The sequence below is a fragment of the Heterocephalus glaber genome, unplaced genomic scaffold, assembly GCF_053883595.1.
Source record: "Heterocephalus glaber isolate CG9 unplaced genomic scaffold, H.glaber_assembly_v1.0 deba00001004, whole genome shotgun sequence".
In the NCBI taxonomy this organism is placed as follows: Eukaryota; Metazoa; Chordata; class Mammalia; order Rodentia; family Bathyergidae; genus Heterocephalus; species Heterocephalus glaber.
The window spans coordinates 5,664,179-5,686,624 of record NW_028258179.1 but is presented as its reverse complement, the minus strand read 5'-3'; the positions used below and the strand labels follow the sequence as shown (position 1 = coordinate 5,686,624).

At 52.0% G+C, this 22,446-nt stretch overlaps 1 protein-coding gene across 3 annotated transcripts in view; it reads right to left on the bottom strand.

Moving 5' to 3' along the window:
- Inpp5d (inositol polyphosphate-5-phosphatase D) overlaps positions 1-10,305 on the bottom strand; it is an 89,077-nt gene extending 78,772 nt beyond the window's left edge. The window contains exon 1 of one of the 3 annotated variants that reach the window (XM_087209426.1): positions 10,027-10,305. In XM_087209426.1, coding sequence (XP_087065552.1) covers positions 10,027-10,160 — 134 coding nt within the window. In that variant the 5' untranslated portion in view covers positions 10,161-10,305. The remainder of the gene's footprint in view (positions 1-10,026) is intronic. The other 2 variants (XM_004868084.4, XM_004868086.4) reach the window with 2 other exon arrangements.
- Between the last annotated feature and the right edge of the window lie 12,141 nt (positions 10,306-22,446).

Here is a 22,446-nt window from a genome sequence, read left to right as displayed (position 1 = left end):
AGTGGTTTTGCCACCTGCTGCGCAAGCGCAAGGACCAGAGTTCTATCCCCGGTGCCAAAAACAAAAACAAAAGCAAAAATGTAAAAACAAGCCAGGTCAGGTGTGGTGGCACACGCCTATGATCCCAGCACTTGGGAGGCTGAGGCAGGAGGACCACCACAAGTTCAAGTCCAGCCTGGGCTACACAGTGAGTTCAAGGCCAACCTGAACTACAAAGCGAGATCCTGTCTAAAAAAAAAACCCCATGTATATATATAATATACATATCAATAACACATCAATAATAAAGAACATATAAATAAAATATATATAAATACAAATTATGTACATATATACACACACATACCAAAAGGAGAACAGGTGAATAAACCTAAGAGTGTGTGACTTGACTATCAGAAAACTAAATGGACAAACCTCTGGCAAACAGAATAAAGGGAAAGAACACACAAAAGCAAGCTAAGCATTTCTCTTTCACCTTCCCTACCGTGCTGGACCCCTCCCTGCCCTTCTCGCCTTGCCTGGTGTCCGGGGCGCTGTGCCCAGGGTGGGCCTGGGGGTGGGGAGAGGGGTGCTGGGCCACTGGCCCTACCCTGCCTTCCTCGGCTCAGCATGGGCTGAGCTCCTCTTCCCCCTCCTCCCCCTCCCCTCTCCCTCCTCCTCCTCCTCCTCCTGAGGCCACAGCTCAGCCAAGGCCCTGGCCCACAGCTGCTACAGTGCCAGGCTCTGGTCCCCTTCAGGCCCGAGGGCTGCAGCCTGGGTTCTGCTCCACTCTCCTCCATCTCCTCTGGATGCACCATTACTTCCTGCTGGGATCCCGACCACCACACAAAACTAGACATGGAGAAAGGAAGACAGCAGCAGCAAGATGAGAAACTCGGCCATCACAAACTTGGTGATCATAGCCAGGAAACCTGAGAGCCCCATCCCATGGGTTGTTCTCTGAAAATTATATGGGCCTGGTCAGAATGATGAGAGAAGAAAGGGAAAACAAGGCTAAACACCAAAAAGACATGGGACATCAAAGAACTGTCTCCATAAACAGCTCCAAACAAAAGTGGCTCTGGCAAATTTTTTTTAATATTTCAAGAATAAAAAAAAAAGATGAAATCACTAAGATGTAAAATAAAACAATTAACAACAACATAAAAGAGTCAAACTGGGTGTGGTGGTATACTTCTGCAATCCTAGCTCTTGGGAGGCCCAGACAGGAGGATCACTGTAAGGTCAAGGCCAGCCTGGGCTACATACATAGTGAGACCCTGACTCAAAAAATCAAAATTAAAAAAATTCAAGAATTAGATAATGATGGCACTCTATAAATGGTTCCAAGATACTTAAAGAACTTATACGACTCTTAAACTATAACACGACCAAATCACCCATACCTATTTAGATAGAAATAAAATATAATAAGTATGATATATAAAAATGATATCCAGAGTACAGTTAAAATGGTCATAATTAGGAATAGGTCATTTTAGTCAGGTAAAAATAGTTTAATATTAGAAAATATGTAAGAAGAAACTATTATGCCCACTAGAAGTATCACAGTAGACACACAAAGAACATTTGATGAGATGCTACTCAGTCCTTCAGAAATATGTATTCGTAGGAAAAGAGAGCTCCCTCCTTGACATGACAAGCAGCTGACTTTAGTGTGGTTCTCAGCAGGTGACAAGGCTGTACTGGTTCCTCCACCCAGGGCCACAAGAGAGTCTCACAGGACTCCTCCCTAGGTTAGATCATTTCTTTCCCCAACATTGTCCACTGAACTGTTTTAGAAATACCAGCCAGTGTAAAAGTTATGAAATCTGAATAAGAGTTGTATGTGTTTGGAAGGATCCCACAAAATGATAATTAGTAGATACGAGGGGTGATTAAATATATGGTGAATGGCTACATTTAAAAAAAGAACTGTGTTACAGTAAAAGACACATTGCCATGAATCCCCCTCAAGATATTTCTCCTCGCTTCAAATACACTCATCCCATCATTGTGGTCACTTGCTGAAGCAGTTCTGGAGTCCTCTTTCCTTAATGACTTTATGAGATGTGATTAAAAAAAAAAACATTACAAGCGCCATCCAACACAAAGGAAGCTCGTAAAAATACGACGCTGTGTCCTCATCCGCTTGCTCACCAGATTTGGCACCAGGCAACTTCCGGCTCTTCCCCAAAATCAAAATGACCACGAAAGATCAACATTTTGATTCGATTCAGGACATTGAGACAGAGACAACAGCGCAACTAAAGACACTCAGGAAAGAGCACTTCCAGAGTTGCTTCAGAAAGTGGCAAGAGTGAAGGGATTGAAGTAAGGGGGATTAATGACAATGTATCTTTTACTGTAATACATTTTTAAAGTTTAAATATTCACCGTATTTTGCAATCGCACTTCCTCTACAAGAGTCTATCAAGAAAATCATAAAGAAGCAACTGGGAAATAATTTGAAATAATGCAGAATGGGTGAAGGGACAAAATAAAAGACATCCCTGCAGGTAACCAGTTACCATAAGCCAGTATCTTTGGGGAAAAAGGAATCATTTCCCAAAGTAGCAAAAATATAAAGTAATCAAAAGAAATCATAACAAGAAATATACAGGATCTATATTGAAAAAGTTACAAAATTATAATCAGAGACCATTGTATGTATTGCTAAGAAGACTGGATATTACTAAAATGTCAACTTTCACAAATTATATTTGGATTTCATGCTATTCAAATCAAAGGCCCAGGCTGGGGATGTAACTCGGTGCCACGTCTGCCTGACAAGTGCAAGGTCCTGAGTTCAATTCCTGGTACCGGGGGAAAAAAAAAATCAAATCAAAGGCCCAAGAGTAGGATTTTTTTCCAACTTGACAAAATTATTATCTGGCTCACTTGGAAGAATACTTGAAAATAATATGAAAATCTTGAAATCTAGTATTTTGTAAAATTATGATAGAGGGATTTGGTATGCTATAGGTATGACACATCGAAAAGAATAAACAGGCATGAAAGGGTTATAAAAGTGTTAATTAGGGCCGGGGATTTAGTTCAGTGGTTCTGCTGCCTGCCTCACAAACGAAAGGTCCTGAGTTTGATCCCTGGTACCAAAAAAAAAAAAAAAAAAAAAGAGTTAATTAATATATGGTTAAAAAAAAGGATTCACAAAGGGAAAGGAATAGAATCAAGGGGAATGAATTACTCAGTGTGAGGTCTGAGTAAAGATGGTTACTTGAGAAAATACCCATAGATCTTTATCTTATACCATTCATTAAACTGATTCCAGTGAGATTGAAGGGTCCAACATAAAACAACAAAAACAGGGCTGGGGATTTAGCTCAGTGGCACTGCGCGTGGCTTGTAAGCACAAGGTCCTGAGTTCTATCCCCAGTACCAGAGGGGAAAAAAAAACCAGGAGTGGCCCATAACTACTCATTTGTTTTTGCCAAATGCAGAGCTAAGCACATCATACACAGTTTCTACTCAATGCACCCACTCCTTCTGCCATGCAGACCTCTCAGAATTGGTTTTTAGTTGGGGAAGACAGGCCTGGTGAAACTCGTAAGAGAAGACACATCTCTTACCTGGAGTCTGTCCTGACCCTCCTGTCTCCCCCAGGAAGGAAAAGTGAATGTGTGTGTAGAGGAACCCTCCTCCTTGAAAGTCAAAGGGAGAAATCACAAATGGAAGAAATGGAGAAGCTTTGCAAAAATTTACAATCTCTGAATGTCAAAAAAAGGGTAAAGTTTAAAGGCAAAGTGTAGTGAAAATATTTGCAACAAATATGATATCAATAATCCATATAAGCGGATAATAGAAAATCCATAACTTGAATAGAAGAAAAACGGCAGAGAATTGAACAGACCATTCAGGAAAGGGGAATTATCAAGGTCAAGAATCCTAAAAAGTCAGCTTGATGTGGCTGTGATCCACTGCCAATCAAAATGAACCCGAATCAACACATTTCACCTTCCAACTTAGTACATTTTTAAATAAAAGTATGCAGAATAAAGATATTGGAATGAGGTGAGCACTCTCTTCTACTGCATGTTGGAGCATAAATTGGAACAAAATTTCTGGAAAGCAATTTTTGTTTTTTGGTACCAGGGATTGAATCTGGAAAGCAATTTGTCATTCTGTATCAAAAGCCTTAAAAATGTTCCTGTCCTTCCATACAGTAATGTCATCCTTAGGAACTCATAACCAGAAATGTGAATAACATCACTACATGAAGACCTTCACCACGGACTTGTTTATAACAGCAAGACATCATGGGTAATTTAAATAGAAGAATTGGACCATGAAGTATGGCACATCATTTAATTCTACACACTCACTAAGTGCGATATTTAGGGTAAAATTCTAACTCATTGGGAAAAAATGCTAATGTTGCTAGAAACCTCAGACAGTAGTGATGAGTCTAGATAGTACATTACATAATATATATCTTATATTAATATATTTATATGATTATATGCTTTGGAGGCCAGCCCTCTGCAGTGTAACTTACAATCCATAATTGAAACCAAATATTTGTTAATATGATAGTTTCCTATTAAAGGGAACAAAAATGCTGGGCATGGTGGTGTATGTACACTTGTAATCCTAGCACCCAGGAGGCTGAGGCAGGAGGATCACTGTGAGTTCAAAGCCACCTTGAACTGTATAGGGAGAGATCATCTCAAAAACAAAAAAATATATAAAGGGGACGAAAAAAGTGTGCATGGAGCACAGGAGACTTTGCAAGATGGCAGAGCCAGACTCAGACCCCAGAGGTCTGCTCCCACACACGTGACAGCCTGGAACCCCACACCTGCTCAGCTCTCTTGTCCCCTGGGGTGCGGGAGCTGCTGCAGCTGTCACCACCCCCGGGGAACGTTCCCCTTCCTTGTGGAGCTCTGTGCTCTGCCGTCTTCTTTAGCATTCTCATCCCTCCCCCTAGATCAGAACTGGAACCACAGGGTACTCAGCACTCGGTCTTCATGTGGAGTTCTCTGGGGTCCACAGGCACCCTTCCCTGCCTCCGTGCCATGCCCTCCTCTGGCTCCCAGGCCTCAGCAGTCCCCAGCAGCTGCAGCCACTCCTGCATCACCCCAGTCTTCCTCCTGTCTCCATCTCCTTGTGCTTCCTCGGAGGAGGCCGAGTGACAGCTCAGTCTCCTGGAGGCATCTGGGAAGTCACTTTTTAGTTCATAAAAAATCGTAGCCAAGAGAGCGTGGTGGCACACACCTGTAATCCCAGCACAAAAGAGGCTGAGGCAGGAGGATTGCCTCAAGTTTGAGGCCAGCCTGGGCTACATAGCGAGACTCTGTCTCAAAAATAAAAATGAGCTGTATTTTATACATGCGGAGGGTTTGCTGGATGTTTGCCATGTCCTCATATCCTCCCATCTTCTCCCCTCGATGACCCAGGGACAGCAACACAAAGACAAATGACTCTGTTCTTCAAATGTACAATGCATCTGAACAGACATTTCTTCAAATAAGACATCACATAGTCAATAAGCTTGTCAAAAAACGTTCAACATCATTAACCATCAGACAAATGCAAATGTAGACTGCAGTAGGATGCCACTTCACACCCAGTAGGACAGCTATAATAAAAAGAACAAGTGCTGGGGAGGATGTGGGGAGATCAGCACCCGCATAGGTGGCTAGTAAGAGTGTAAAATGGTGCTACATTCTCTAAAACAGCCCACCATCTGCCCAAAATGTTAAACACAAAACTACCACGGAACCCAGCAATTCCACCCCTAGGTATTTGCCAACTGTAAACACTACTGTAAACACATATCTGTGCAATGCTTGTTCACAGCAGTGTTGTTCACAATAGCCAAAACACAGGAAGAACACAATTGCGCCTCAAGTGATGAATGAACAAACAAAATGTAGTTAATCCATACAAAGGATTGTTAGTCACAGAACGACTGATTTAACAGCAGAACAGAGAAACCTGAAAGTTATTATGCTAACTGAATGAATTCAGGCACCCCAGGCCACATACTATATAATTCCATGTATTAAAAATACCTAGAATAGACAAATCACTAGACACAGAAGTAGGTTGATTGGATGCTACCAGAGTCTGGGGGGAGGGTGAATAGGGAGCAAGTGCTAATGGGCACAGGCAATTAGCCAGGTATGGTGGTGCACAGCTGTAATTCCAGCATTAGGGCGGCAGAGGCAGGAGGATCACCATGAGCTCAAGGCCAGCCTGGGCCATAAAGTGAGTTCAAGACCTGTGTGAGCTACATAGCAAGACTCTATCTCAAAAACCAAAAATAAATAGATAGATAGATAGATAGTAAACAAAATTCTGCAGTTACATGGTGTTGATTGTACAACCTTGTCATTGTATTAAAAAAAAAAAAACCCACTGAATTGTACACTAGAACGCAAAGGGTGATGCTATGGTATGTGAATTATGCATCAACTTCAAGAATAACCAGTGAATGGACAACATTATCCTGGCTTTACCAGCAAGGACACAGGGTTGGCAGGAAGGTTAGCATCTCAAATGCCAGGCATCCCACCAGCCAGTCCAGAGCCTCACCCTAAGGATGGCGAGAGTCAGTGCGAGTGGAGGAGGGCAGAGGAGCTGCCCCAGGTCTGGGCAGGGCAGGAAGGCCTGGCTGGAGCCCCAGCTCATCATGTGGCTGGGCTTGGTGTCCCGGTGAGATAGGGCCATTCAATCCAGGCCTGCCGCTGTCCACACACAGGCGGTTTGAGCTGTCCAGTAGGCGAACAGGCAAAGCACCTAAGGCAGTGCCTACACTGCAGGGCAGGCTTGCCCCGGGTGCTGGGCGTGGCCACAGGAAGCCTGCAGAGACTTGAACATCTCTTCACCTAGATTCCCTCCTGTCCTGCAGAAAGGAAATGCAGCAGTGGGCCTGAATGGACCACACTGGCTTGTTGTCTGATGTAACTGGGCAATGCCAGATAAGGGAAGCAGCCAGCCAGTGCATTTGCATCAAAGAATTCGTGAGCGCTGAAACTTGGCAGGAGCTCTGGAAGGGAACTGGGGATGTGTGACTCAGGACTCTGCTGGCTGTTGGTGACCCCAAGTCTCTTCCCCATGGCTCCCACACCAGAACTCCCTCTCCAAGCCTTCACCCTAAGGGCTCTTCTGCCTTTCTTTCAGGAACAGTGTTCAAAGCCAAGTGTGGAAGCGCATGCCTGTAATGCCAGCTACTCTGGGAGGCTGAGGCAGGAGGACAGCAAACGCGAGCCCAGCTTGGGGAACTTAGCAAGACCCTGTCTTAAAATAAATTTCAAAAAGCATTGGGGTTGTAGCTCACGTGAAAGCCCTGTGTTCAATGCTCAGTACAGCAAAACAATAGCAACAGCAGTAGCTGGAGCAGCAGCAGCAACAACAACGAAGACAACACCACTGTATGTGCAAGTCCTGGCACTGTCGTTTATAAGACTGTGAACACTCAGCCCTCTCATACTTTTTCACTTTCCTGCTGTATGCCAAGGCCACCAAGCCCGGGCATCTGCTCCTGTTCCTGGACGGATCCTGACCCCCATCACTGTGCCCAGGTGACCTGTGAAGGCTGCGTGGTCCCTATGGCAGGGGAGGAGGGCATGGGCCTGAGGGCCTCGTGATGTCTTCCCTCCACGGCACTGATGTCAGGGCAGGGCCCACAGACCCTGGCCCCGGCTGACCCTAGAGGGGACCCGAGGGAGACCGTGGGGAAGACACAGTCCTGCCACCTCTCACGCCCTTGAGCCCTGTGCACAGATGGCAGAGCTGGACTCAGACCACGAGTGGTCTACAGGGTCCGCAGCCCCGCAGTCTGTGCCCAGCATGCAGCCCCAGGCACCCCCAGCAGGGTTTCTACACTGCCAAGGAGAGATCAAAGCTTTCTTTTTGCTTCTTTTCTTCTTTTTTTTTTTTTTTGAGGCAGGGTCTGGCTGTCTACATCAAAGCTTCCCTGCCCGGGGGAAGGCGACAGTGCTGACCTCTCTTGAGGAAATGAAGGGTGTGGGGCCAAAGTGCACGCCCAAGTCACGTGGGTGGCACTGAATGGCAGCCTTGTCTTCCTGCAACCCCGGCTCCAGTTCCCAGTCGTAGTCAAATCGAGTCTCCTCCTCACACACAGGCTTCTGCTACGAGTCCAGGCTCAGCACTCGGAGCTCTGAATGCCTAAGCCGGCAGCTGGAGGCCCCGGTGTCGTCCCCTCACCATGGTGGACCAGGGTGGATGAGGGCTTGGGGCCTGGGGAGTGGGGCTTAGAGTCCTTCCCCCTATGGACGTTGCCAGAGCAGAAGAGGGAGTCTTTGTGGCTGCCTTACATTTTGGGGTTTGTTTGTTTATTTGCTTTTTGGTTTTTTGAGATAAGATCTTGCTATATAGTTCAGGCTGGCCTTGACCTCGAAATGATTCTCCTGCCTCAGCCTCCTGAGAGCTAGGATCACAGGCGTGTGCTACCAGGTCTGGTTTAGGTTTTAGTTTTCATATCTCCTTAATTGGCAAAATCAAGGGTGTGATGTCTTCCAGGATTGCGAACAGTCTGCTGGTCTGAGGTATCCCCAGTTCTACAGTGTACTGCACTATTCAGAAAGGGTGGCTCCCCCCAGGGCCAGAGGAGAAAGGGAGCCTGAAACCCTGAGACGTCCAGGCTTGGTCGGACAGGGTGGTGAGCAGCCGGTGACAGGGGAGGTGGAGGAATCCATATGAGACCCAGGCCTGGGTGCCAGTTTTGCCACCAGCTAGGAGGGCAGCTATGGACAAAAGCTCCAACACCTAAGGGCTCCACCTGCTCCCTGCAGAGTCAGGGCCATTGGCAGAGGCTGCTTGCTGTGGCCCCAGACTAGCTTGGCATCAGAGGGACCCAGGATCCACCCGAAAGCTGAGGACATGACACAGACCCCATGGCAAATAGCAGTGGCCATGGCCACATCCCACGGGGCCGCAGAGAGATGTAGAGAGGCAGTGGGCACAGGCTGAGCCAGGAGGTGTGGAAGCAGAGCTGCCTGCCCCTTTGAAAGCTGTGCACGGGGGTCCCCAAGGCTGCCTTCTCCCTTCTCCTGGGTCTCCTGAGCCTCACATCCTTCACCCCAGCCCCTTCTCCAGGGGCTCACAGGCACCGCAGGCCGTCTCAGGGATGGAAGGGGCCAAATGCTGCTTAGCCCAGCAGCTCTTCGGTGAGTCAGCTCAGAACAGCAGGGCTGTGCTCCGTCACCCACTTCCCTCCTTCCTGGAGCAGGGCCCTGGCTGGCCAGAGGGATCTTTCTGCAGCCCAGGGACACCACCTGAGGCCTCTGGGTGGACACACCCTTCCTGACTGTGCCTGGCACTGATCGGAACGTGGTTAGACCACAGGGCCCGGCCTCCCTCCCAACAGGACAAGAAGTGGGTGCTGAAAAGGAACCACTGGCCAGCAGCTGCTTCCCTGTTGCTGGGACAAGGAGCACATTCAGCAATGTCCCCCAGCTGGACGGGGTGGGGGAGCCCCCGGGGGATGCAGGGGGTGAGGGCACAGCTGGGAGGTGAGGAAGGTGCCAGGGCCCATGTGAGCAGAGCAGCTTTCGGGGTGATTGTGACTTCCTCTGCACTTGGGGCCCAGAAAGCAACTTCAGGGTGAACTGAAACCTACCCCAGACTCCCAGCTCCCCAAAGAGTGGCTTTCTCTGGGCCCCACGGCCTGGGCACAGGAATGGGTCCTCCGCACGGAGCCCTTCCCAGGGTTCTGAGCTGGGCACCTCTACCAACGCCTGAGCTCAGCAAGCCACCAGCTAGCACACCCACCTCCGTGGGGACCTCCTGCTGTCAGGGAAGTCCCCAGGACCTCGGCTCATGGCCAGGCCCGGAGTGGCTCTGAGAGCCCCAGAAGCAGCTCCCTGAACCCCAAGGCCCAGGTCCCAGGAGCCTTTGCCGGACTCCCCAGAAAATGTGGTGGCATTTGCAAGTTGGGCCACTGAATCCCGTGACATCAGGACAGGCCACCCCAGCCCCTAGCTGGCTCCCCCCACCCCGAAATGGGTCCTCGGTGGCCTCTCGCCAGGCACCTGGGCCCAGGAGGATGAGGGTACTCACAGCACACAGAGTGCAAACGCCCGGGAGATGGACTCGCTGGCGCGCACCAGGAAGCTGCCATCCCTGCCAGCCCTGGACAGCAGCTCCTCCGCCTTGGAGCGGGTGATGTTGCCGTGGTTCCAGCCAGGGACCATGGTGGGAGTGGGTCTCCTGCACCAGGGACCTGCCGCCTGTCCCCTCCGGTCACCTCTGTTGCTTCCACCAGCTTCGCTGACTGCCTGACTTCCTGTTTCAGGCGCTCAGTGAGGGAAAGGAAACTGCACTGCAGAGAACTTCCTCGTTACAGAAACCAAGAGAGAACAGAGGCCCAGCATCCACCTTCCCAGCGGCTGGCCGCTGGGTGCTGGCCCCTCCCTCCGCCTCTCCAGCCCTTGGTTTCCCTGTGATGGGTCCCAGCCTTCAACAGCACCCCGAGTGACCCAAAGTCCTGCCTGGGGGGCGGGGCACGGCTGCCTCATCACCAAGAGATGCATGGCTGGCTTCTAGAGCAAAGTGGCTCGGCCAGCAGGGACTCGCCCAAGGAGGGCCCATGTGGGATTGCGTCCTAGTCACACCCCTGAGCCTTCTGGTCTGCCCTTGGGCTGCCTGACTTCCCTCCCACCCCCACATAGCCAGCAGCGGCCAAAGCCAAATGGATGGCAGGGGCCGTCCACCCCTCCCCTCCCCCATGGGAGGCCTTCAGACACCAGCAGCCTGGTGCCCGGCCCCACCAAGACTCTGAGAGTCCAGGGACAGCTCCCTGACTCCATGAAACCCGTTTCCTAGGGGCCAGCATTTCCATAAGCAATGCTGGCTCCTCCGTGCCTGAACTTGGCTTGGAGATGTGCAGGGGCCCGAGGGCTCAGGATAGGACTGGCCCCAGCTCCACTGCAGGCTGGACGTCCCCACGGGGCAAGCTGGCTGAGGGTGACATTCTTCCTGCAGCACAGCAGGGTCCGGGGTGGCCAGTCAGCTCACACCTCCTCAGTGGCTGGGCACGGCCCCACCGAGGGGCCACCGTTCAGTACCAGCAGATTTCTGGGGGCCAGAGGTGAACGCTGCCCCTTGAATCCCAAAGCTGGGCGCCTTCAGTCCTGGGCTTAGGGGCAAACTCCGACCTACTGCACACACAGCGACCCCGCTCCCCACTCCCATGTCCAGGTCTCGTCCCCAGCTCAGGCCAACAATCCCCTCTCCCGGGAGCTGAGCCCTGAGGGCCACACTGGGGCTGCAGGAGCTTGGTGGGTTTCTATCGCTTTCCACCTGGGCTCCTCCTCTCACTGGAGGGCCTGGCTCTAAGCTGCGGCCGCCGTCCTTCTGGGACAGGAGCCCACAGAGCCTCCCACCCCCAGAGGGACGCACGACAGGTCCCTTCGAGCGAGCCACGCCAGGCGTGGGGTGGTCGTGATGACAAGAGCTGCCCTTCCTGTTTTCATTCTCCAGCCAGCATGGCCCTGAGGATGTCTGGCCTGCCTCAGGCTGGGGGGAGGCCCCGGGGCCCCAGGGCCAGCGCAACTCACCGCCGCCGGCAGCCCTCTCCTGAGGGACCCCTGCTGGCCTCCCAGCCTCCAGCACCCTGGTGCCTGCTTCCTCCCTGCTGTCTGCTCACAGCCACCAGGGTCCACTGGGGGATCCGTCCACAACCTCGGCCCCTTTATTCCTTGACCCGTTTGTCTCTAAGCACCTAAGACCGGTCCAAGACCCACATCCAAGATCCGTCCACCCACAGGGCCCTTCCTTCTACACCCACAGCTTCCCACCCGACTCACACCTTCATTCCCACCATCCTTGCCTTTCACCTCAAGGAGAGTGCCTGACACACACATGACACACGCACGGCACACACTCAATGCACACAGATGGACACACGACACACGACGCACATTTGACACATTCACACTCCCTGGGCTTCAGGGCCCCTCCCATCTCACTTCCTTTCTACCCAATCATCTGAGTCATCAGCATCCTTGTCCCCCAAACCCCAGCATCTAGATCCAGGTGCTGTGATTTATCAACAAAGAAGTAGGACAGCCAGGGAGATAATCAAGAGTGTGCAGCTGTCCCCACGAAGAGACTACGAGGTCCCAGCCTTCTCTTCCCACGCAGCTCCACGAGTTGCCTCCCCGTGTTTTTTGCGTCAAATGCACCACCCTGGCTGCCCGCGTCTTGCACAGCTACAGGGAGCAGTGCTGCTGTCACGCACGATCCCGCAGCTGTGCAGAACACGTTTGTTCTGAGGCTGCACCGACTTTCCGAGCTCTTCGCTTCCCTCGAACCGTTCCTGCCCTGCTGGTTACTCCGTGACTCACGCCCCCCATGAAGGTGACACCATGACTCCCTCTGAGGCCTGGACGTGACCACAACACGTCTTACCCACAGCAGCCAAGAAAGTGTTAATGATAATTCCTTTGCTTGTGAGGCTACCTTTACTGTTCTGAATTTTGTAGCAGAAGCATAGAACAACTAATCTTCCAACTATCTGCCGTCGGACTTTCTGTTTGTTTGCTTTTGGCTTTTGGCTTTTTTTTTTTTTTTCTTGAGACTGAGTCTCTATATATCCCAGGCTGGCCTCGAACTTGTGGCTATCCTCCTGCCTCAGCCTCCAGAGTGCAAACCACAACCCACATTCTCTGGGAGGTGTAAGGCCGCAGTCACTGTTTTCTGATCCCTGTTCGTGATGACCGCCCCTCACGAGAGCAGGGCTGTTTACCCCTCACCTGGCATGTGGTGCAGTTGGGGGTGGGAGAGGACGCTGGTGGAATACGCTGTGTGCTGCGGAGAAGGCGGCTGCCCCACAGCCGGCCAGGGGTCTCCGGGGCTTGGAGTGACTGCCCGTATGCTGTTGGCGAGGGGCGGAAGGTGAGGAGCACATGCCACCCCTCTGCTGCGGCGGTGCCCGGGCTCACTCGGAAGGAGGGGCCCCCGGGAACCACAGCCCAGCTCGTGGGTGCAGAGATCCGTGCCCCTTGCGGCACCCGGCCAGCCCCACACGTCTGGCCATGGCTGGGAAAGCAGCTGAGGGGGAGATGTGAGATCAGGACTCAAGGAGGCGCAGGCCAGGCTGGGGCACCCCGCTTTGCCAACCCTGGCCACTCCATGGAGCCAGAGGAAGACCGGGAAAATTTCTGGAGCAGCACTGGGGTGGTCTGGCAGCCCTTGGTCCCGGGCACTTGGCAACCTCTGGAGGGACGGACGGGACAGACAGCGCTGTGCTGAGGGCTGAGGTGGGTGCCGACCTGCAGAGGCTGGGTCTGAAACCACTTGGCTGGTGAGGCCGAGGAGCAGGCGAGGGGGAGCCCCAGGGCACCCCCTAGTGACTGGGCGAGGGTCCTCACCACAGGCAAGAAGCAAGATGGTGTCAGCGGGAGAAGGGGCAGAGCCAGGGCAGGGACCCTGCAGTCACAGTTGAAGGGACAGGACTGGGGCGGGGAGGCGGCTTCTGTTGAAGGCATCGAATGCAAAGGGCTGTGACAGTCATTGCCTATGCCAGCTTGGCCAGCCACAGTGCCAGACACTCTCTCAGATGTTCCAAATGGCTCAGTGAAAGCAGTTCTTAACATTCTCTGGGTTTGGCTCAGCCCGATTCCAGCAGTTAAAGGCCTCAGGGGTCTCCAGCTGCTGGCAACCTCTGGGAACTGCGGATCTGCAAGCTCTGTGGTCAATGAGCCAATTCCACAAACACATTTATGTCTCTCACATTTATGTCTCTGCTATCTGCCTGCTTGCCTACTCGTCTGTCTGTCATCCATAGTCATGCATATGGTATGTAAAACCAGGCATGGTGGCATACGTCTGTAATCCCAGCAGAGGATTACAGAGGGAGGCTGAGGCAGGAGGATGACCATGAGTCTGAGGGCAGCCTGGGCTACATAGTGAGATCCTGTCTCCAAAAACCCATTGCTGCCAAATAAGACTGCTGACCTGTCCTTAGAAACCTGAAAGCTGGTGCAGACTTGGCCTCCTTGTGGACAATAGTCCTCTCAAGCATCCATCTTCAGTGTAGAGAGCTTTCCTCCCCATAGAAGATTTGTTCAGGCAAGAAATTTTCCTCCACAATCAGCTTACATCAGGTTTCCAAAAATTCTTCCACTGCTGAAACATTGTTCTACGGTGTGTGACTCTAGTTAGGCATCACATGGCATTTTGTGTAACTACACACTTCTATGACAATGGTCTCCTATGATTACATGGGGGCTGAGCTGGGCATGGTGGCGCTCACCTGTAATACCAGCACACAGGAGGCTCAGGCAGGAGGATCGCTGTGAGTTCAAAACCAGACTCATCTCAAAAAATGAAAAAAAAAAAAAGATTAATTAACAATGTGTACTGTAAAACAGCAAGGCTGGTGACAACAGACACAGCCTCAGACATTTCAGATTTACTGAATCTCGTGGTCCCACCCCTGGCTCTTGTGCAGGGTGTGTGTGTGTGGGGAGCATCTCCCTGGGCTCCCATTTCCTGCCATCAGGAAAACCGTGGAGCACAGCATCAGACAGGACTCTGCAGGGAGGATGACTTATAAGAGGAGGGGAGGGGGTGAATCCCAGCCCCACCCGCTGGAGAAGTTCCATGGGACTGGGGCGCCTCCAGACTGAGGTGATCATACCCCTGCTTGTCAGCCAGGTGGGATCCTCCCCGGCCCCAGCGACTCCACCTCTCGCCCACCTCTCTTCCCCATCCAGCTCTCTCTGCTCTCCCAGCCCAGCTCCCCCAGCCTCCCCTCCCCAGCTGTACCCTGCCTTAGCCAGGATGCCCAACTTGGCCTGCAGGCTGGCCTTGAACTCACTGTGTAGCCCAGGCTGGCCTCCAATATGAGGCAATCCTCCTGCCTCCGCCTCCCGTGTTCTGGGGTTACAAGTGTGCAATCCCAGCTTTGCCACTAATATTTAGCATCCCCCAATCGTACAGCTGCTGTCTATAAAGGCCTCACGACATCCGTGCTAAAGTTATGTGCTGGGCCTGGCATCAGGTGGGCATTCAGGATGCACTGGGTGCCCTGGAGGGCCTCCTGATCAGTGCCCAGAGGCAGAGCATGGGGGCCTCCGGTGCCCACAACCCTGGATTGAAGGAAGACAGGATTCCATATAAGTCCCCTTTACTAGGGTCAGGGTCTGAGCCCTTCGGCTTCGGGCCACCAGGGGGCGCCCTGAACGCTGACCTCCACCTGGAGTCCGTGTGTCTTTGGGCACCCGAAGGTCACTTTCCTAGCGAATCCTCCACCAGGACCGGAAGTGACTTCCCAAGGGGGCCAAGGGTCCACACCGTGTCTAGGACATCAGCGAACAGCAAAGGCCTGACAGCGAGCACTCTGCCCTTCCACGGAAAGTGACAGAAAATCAAAGAGGATTGAAATGCCCCGAGAATTAGGGTCAAATTTAGGAAGAACTGGGTCAGGGAGAGCCACCTTCACAAAACGACTTGTGTCTTCCTTCAGGTTTGCTGAAGACTTGGGGAAATACAGTGATACAATGTTAAGTGAAAAAAGGACCAGGAAACCAGTTCGTGATACATTATTATTCCAGCTATAGAAAAACTTCTCCAGGAAAATACAGTGAAGGGCTGGTGGGCATTTCTACGAGCAATTCTTTCCCCCCTTCCACCTTTCCAGTTTTTTTGTGGTCACCACACACTGCTTTTATAAGAATAAAAATGAAATAAATAAAAAAGGCTGTCTGTTTCTGGATGGTGTGTGTAAAATCCTGCCGAAAGGGCTGCTGTACCCTGAGACCCCCACCCTGACTCCATGCCCCTGGTAAACATTTCTTAAGACTTTTAAGAAAGAGACTGACGTTTCTCTCTTTTTTAAAATTTAAAAGTAATACATGCACAAGGTAGAAGGGCTTGCAATGAAAAACAAGTCTTCCTGCCACCCCAGACCATTTCTCCAGGGCTGGTGTCTGGTGCAGTCTTTTAAAACTTTCTATGCGTCCACAACCCTATTTTGTTGTTGTTTTTGAGACAGGCTCTTGCTATGTAGTCCAGGCTGGCATTCAACTCATGATACCAACCCAGGCAGACCTTGAACTTGTGCTGATTCTCCTGCCTCAGCCTCCTGAGTGCTGGGATTGTAGGCATGTGCCACCAAGCCTGGGATGACCTGATTTTTGTAAGGCCTCTTCTCTTTTTTACCTTCTTGGGCACATTGCTTTGTTCACTAGTGAGACTGTCTTAACATTTTATGGAGTATTTTATATTTACTGCCTTCTCTTAAAGACACATGCGATTCTAGGCCATAACACAAAGCATTTGACCAATCAATCTCCTATCCAGGGGGCACCTAGGTTGTTTCCACTTTTGGGTCAAAATGCCTGCAAGAAAAATCTCTAGGAGAGAACTAGGATTGCAAGGTTGTGTGCCTGTTTTTGTTTTGCTTGATTTCACCATGCTGTCTTCCACAGTAGTTGGGCCAATTTACACCTGAACCATGGGTGGGAATCAGGGCTTAGCAATTAGTGTCCCGTTTCAAGAAAGCAACATGAGTAGAAATCTATTGTCCTGGTTTGGATCTTGGGAGGCCCCCAAAGCTCCAAGACTGAAGGCTTGGTCCCTAGCCTGTGGCACTATTGGGAGGGGATGGAAACCTTAGGAAGTGGTGGCAGTGGAAGTGAGGTCATGGAGGACAGGCCCTCGTGGGAGACATGGGGAACCTAGCCCTTTGCTGTCTCTCTCTTTGCATTCTGGCTGCCAGGAGGTGACCAGCTGCCCTGCCACACGCTCCCACCATAATCCACTGTGATGCCACAGGACCAGAGCAGCAGGAATGGTGACCAAAATAAACCTTTTCTCCTGGTATGTTGTCACAGGGAAGGAAAGCTAACACATGAAACAGATTTTTTAAAATTGGGCCTGGATGGCTTGTGTTCCAAAAGGATTTTTTTTTTTTTTTTTTTGAGACAGGCTCTTGCTTGTAGTTCTGGCTGGCTTTGAACTTACTATGGGCTGGCCTCAAACTCGAAGCAATCCTCCTGCCTCAGCCTCCCTAGTGCTGGAATGACAAGCATGCACCACACTGCTCAGTCCAAAGGGATGCTTCACTTTCATCACAGCCTTGACTTTGGAAAGAGGCCCCACCTTGAGGCTGTGATGTGATTTGAACTTGGAAGAGAATGCATAAGTTCCTCTCTGGACAGCGGCCCAGGTCTGTTCCTTGCTGTAAACATTCAGGGCTGGCTCGCTAGCCACTCTGTGGGCGTGCATTTTCACCATGCTGAGCCCACCCCGGGGTGTAAATCAAGGAGGGCTTGTGAGGCTCTCTCCAAGCTGTGTGTTCAGCTGGTCGCCCTAGCAGCCAGCTGGGCTCTTTCCCCTCAGAGCCTTGCCCTGCATCCAGCCGTGGCCAGAGAGATTCAGGCCACTAAGGCTGCCAGGCCCTGTGCCTCCTCCAGCCTGTGTTCCGGGGGCATTTCCCCTGGAGCGTGAATCACAGCAGCCTCCCTTGGTAGGGCTGGGACTGCGCTTCCTTAACACGTTTGCTGCCAACAGCCGCTCTCTCCAAGGCGATGATGCCAGCTCCTTCCAGCTTTGGGTTCTCTTCCTCTTCCTCTGCTTCTTGGCCAGCAGTGTAGGCCAGCAGTTCCTCAGCGAATGTGGTAGAAACCCGCCCACTTGTTCTGCCACAATCTCCGATCTCCGTCCAGCATGCCCCCTCTCCCCTCCCCTCCCTCCTCCCCCTTTACCCTCCCCACTGCCCGCAGGCCTGGGTGTCTGGATTGCATCTTGCCCGGTTCCTCAGCCCTGAGGGCTGCAGGAAAACATCCCTGGAACAGCTCAGCTCCGTCCGATAGCACCCCAGCTCAGGCTGCCCAGCCTCTTCCAGGCCCTTCTAGCCTGCCAGGCCAGCTTACTTCAGAACCCATCAGAAACCGAAACCCCTTATTTCTAGGCTGTAATGCCAGCACTTGGGAAGCTGAGGCAAGAGGATCACTGCAAGTTCAAGTCCAGTCTGAACTACATAGTAAGACCCTGTGTCAAAAACAAAACAAAACAAAAACAAACAAAAAACAAAGAAAGGCCTCACTTGCTTTCCTGGCCACAACAACGGGGTCTCCAAGCCACTGCCCCCACATTTGTCTGCCTCTGGGGTCCCCTCCAACTCCAGCGATCCCTCATTGGCTGGCTAGCAGCTCCCAAAGCCGACCCACACTTTGGATTTTCTCCCTCTCCTTCCCATACCCTCTTTCCCCTCATCTTACAAGCGAGCTCAAGATTTTTCCATCTTAAAAAATAAAAAACCCTCCCTCTCAGAGGTTCTCAGCCATGGCTGTCAACGTGAAAGGGCTTGCTTGCCCCAGACCAGTGAAGCAGATGCCCTTGGGGTCGGGACCTGGACCCCGCAGTGACGCTGAGAGCAAGGACCCTGCGCCACTGCCCCCGCTGGCCTGGGCACCGCTGTCTGTCCACTGCCCTAGGACCTTGTGAGTACACTGTCCTTGCTCAGCGTCTCCTCCCTACCCTCGATACTCTGGTTCCCTCCCACTTTGTTTTCTGAGACGGGGGTCTCGCTATGGAGTCCAGGCTGGCCTTGAATTCACAATGTAGCCCAGGCTGGCCTCCAATTTGAAGTGATCCTCCTGACTCAGCCTCCCAAGTGCTGGGATTACAGGCAGGCACCACCACGCCCGCCTCCCCCTGGCTTTTGTTCCTGGCCTTCTCTTTTGCCTACTCCACACTCTCCCAGGACATCTCCACCTGTGGTTTCCGAATCTGTATTTCCAGCCCTGACTTCATTTCCAGGTTTCCACCACACTTCCTGCTGCCCCTGTGGGTGGTCCTCTAGGCACCTACACCCCACTCATCTGAATTTCCCATTTTTACACCAAAAACCTGCTCTTCCACATGCATCACCGAACTGGCTTCTCCAAGCTGGAACCAGGTGACACCCTCATCCTGCTCCTCTCTCACCTCCCACACCCGATGGATCCTCGAGTTCCAGGACGCCTTGGAATCCACTTCCTTGGCTGCCGCCCCTCCGGCTCTGCCTCCTCAGAGCCTGTGCCACACGAGTCTCTGGGCTATTTCCAGAGCACCAGCCCCAGCCAGAGCTGCTCCGGGTTCCTTCCCACCATGCTGGCCCCTCTGACTGTGACCTGGGCTCTTTCTAGATGCAAACCCAAGCTTCCCTGTGGCCAGTTCAGCCCAATGGCTTTGCTCTACCACTGGGATCCAGAGCCCCTGAATCGGCACCTCACATGTGTCTACTCAGCCTTGTTTGCAACATACATGACCTAGAGCCCTGGTAGGGACACGACTCAGCCCTCCTCCTCCAGGAGGTCAAACTCCTCTTGGGCCAGGTGAGGAAAGAGCAGCCTCAAACTTGCAGTGATCCTCCTGCCTCAGCCTCCTGAGTGCTGGGATTATAGGATGTGACGCTATGCTCAGCTTCTGGCTGGATTAATGGAAAAATGTCTAAGGAGTTAGTGCTATGTTATTTAGGCCCTCACAAAAAAACAAGTGGCCCTGAGGTGATAAAACTACACTCAGAAGGTCACAGAGAGGTCTAGAAAGAAAGGAAATGCTGTGCACAGGGAAGTAACATGGCTGAAGGGACAACAGTCGCCTGGGTGCCTCCTGACCAGAGCTCCTTGGACAGCCATGACAGCAGGACCCATGATCCTCATGTGTGAAGGAACCAGAACAAGAGGGAGTAGATGGACCCTTCCAGTCCGGGGCAGCATTGGACAGGGGCCTGCAGGGGTCAGGCTTCTGTGACTTTGAGCGAATCATCTGGCCTTCCCACCTGTGTTGTCACCCAAACAAAGTCAGGCCAGGTGATACCCAGGGCCCTTCTGATTCTGTGACTCTAAAACTCTCTGTGTTTGTCCACAGCTGGTCTTTTATCTAGGTTATAAGGCCACACCAGGGAGAAAGCAGGCACCGTGACTTATGAATCAGAGAGCACATGTGTGACTTAATATTTTTGAGAGCCCAAGTGTTTAAAATATAGAAGTAGTAGCAATTTCAGGGCGTTTTAACTCATGACTGAGAGTAGCATTTCGTATTTGTTGGTTTTGGGGGGGGGGTTGGTAGCAGAGTTCAAACTCAGGACTTTGCACTTGCCAGGCAGGTGAGGCGGCACTGAGCTACATCCTAAGCCCTCGTATTTGCTGGTTTTTTAAAAAAACATTTATTTATTTATTTGTTTTGAGACAAGTTCTTGCTATGCAGTCCAAGCTAGACTTGAACTCACTGTGGAGCCCAGCTTTCTGCAATTTTCCTGCCTCAGTCTCCCAAATGCTGGGATTCCAAGCTTGTACCACCCCACCTAGCTTGCCCTTTATATTTTACAAGCAACATCTTTTAAGAGCTTTCAAATGTTTATCTTTGACTCAATAATGGCTTTTGGAAGATTCTGTTTACAGAAATAATCCCAGATAAGGACCACGATTTACTCACAAAGATGTTCATCTCAGTGTTATTCAAAGCCAGAAGAAAATTGGGAGTGGCTTTAGCTTCTAACACCATAGGAGAATGAAGTCACTCACGGCGTGCGTCTTACATGCTGCCCTTTGCCAGCGAATGATCTGGAGGAATTTGCAGAATATAACCGAGGGTCGAGGAAGGCAGGATTCTAGTTCAATTGTGCAGCATGATCTCAGCTTGGCAGAAAAAGGAAAGCTCACAGATAAGAGACCAGAAGGAACTCTGGTTAACAGGATTCTGGGTGATTTCCCCCCCAGTTCTTTGTACCTCCGAATGTTTGGCATCTATTCCTTTGAAACCCTGTTCTAAAAGCAGTGCGGAAATGGAATCTGAGGAAGCAGTCGGCATTCTCACCTCTCCTTCCAGCCCTGCTGGGATCCTGGATCCCTTCCTGTCCTCCTCCCTGGGGGGGAGGGGGTGTGGTGGCCACGTGGTCCGGCTCTGCCCACTCCAGTGGGGAGAGAACGGAGGGGCAGGGCAGGGCTCTGGAGAGAGGCCAGGAAGGACTCCGTGTCCCGGAGCCCAGAGAACTTCGGGATGTGGGGATGTGCAGAGAGGGGTGACGGAAGCTTTAGAACAGAGGCAGGGACATAGCCCGGGGCCAGGGAACCCCGCTGCCCTCTCCTGCCACGAGCTGTGTGGGCTGCAGGAAGCCAGGGGCCCCACTTGTTAACATGGAGCAGATCGGTAGACTTCAAGGCCACGCCCCTCTCTAAGGACTAAGGAGTCTGCCTGCAGCCGAGGTTTGTGGCCGCTGTGCTGAGGGCACGGAGGCTCAGCGTAGTGGGAGGGGCAGAGCTTCCTCCCCATCATCACTGCCAGGCCAGGCAGATGCCCGCTGCTCTCTCCTGGGCCAGGCATGGTGCCAACCCTGCGGCGTGGGAAGATCCAGCTGAGAGCTTCTTGTCCTCAGCCACCGCCAGGTCTGCAGCAAAGACGAGGATCTCCGCAGGTTGGAACTGCAGCCATTTCCAGGCGGGGACTGGTGCAAGAGTCCAGCCAGGAGCTCATGGCGGGAACAGACAGGCACAGCCTGATCCTGCAGGAAGAGGGTCAGGAGCAGAAACTTCATGAGGGTGTGCGTGTGTGCTTTTGCACACGTGTGCCTGCTCCCGTGCCCATGTGTGTGCACACATGCGTGCGTGGCCTTGGCATGATTCAAATCCTCAGAGGAAGAGACTGTGGCTGTCCTGTCACTTAAGATGACTCCAATGCCTTTTTGGCTTTGGTGTTGACAAAATTCAGGCAGTTTCCACTCTCAGGGACTTCGTGTTGGCTCCTGTACCACGGTCTCCATGGGCCCGATAAACTGGGTGGCTGAAAACACCACACATTCTTCTCTTGGAGTCCGGGAGAGCAGAAGTCTGGAGTCAGTTTCCTGGGGCCATAAAGGTGTCCGCAGAGCCAGCCCCCAGACTTTGGGCACAACCCTCCCTGGCCTTTCTAGAGCTGTGTCCCTTGCTGTCCTTGTCGGTGGCTGCTTCCTCCAACCTCACAGCCGGTGGGCAGCACATGTCCTGTTTCGGAGTCCCTTTGCCTTCACCTGCCACCTCTCCACCTCCCTCTAACAAGGACTCTTGTGATTGTGTGTGCCTCCAGCTGGTCCCGGGTAATCCTCCACCTCAAGATTGACTTGCTCATGCCTGCAAAGTCCCCTTTTCCATGTGGGGTCACACTGAGCTCCTGGGGCCTAGGCGGTGGATATCTTTAGAGGGACATTGTTCAGTGACTGCATGGGCCTTGTCAGGGCCCTGGCTTCCCTCTCACTGCAGATACACCATCTCCCATGTCCCCTCCACCCCTGGAATCCCTTCCTCAGTGGCTTCCCCCCACCTGGAAGGCCACATCAGAGGGTAAGACTTGTGGTGGTGTCCCCAGAGAGGGGAGCTGCTCAGAGGGAGGTGGCAGTGGCGTCCTGGGGCCCCTAAACTGGATCCCCAGTTCCCTTCTCTGGCCTGTGTGGAGGGGACTGTGCTGGAGAGCCCCGGACCTCCCCTGTCCCTGCAAGTGTTGGTTCCAGGC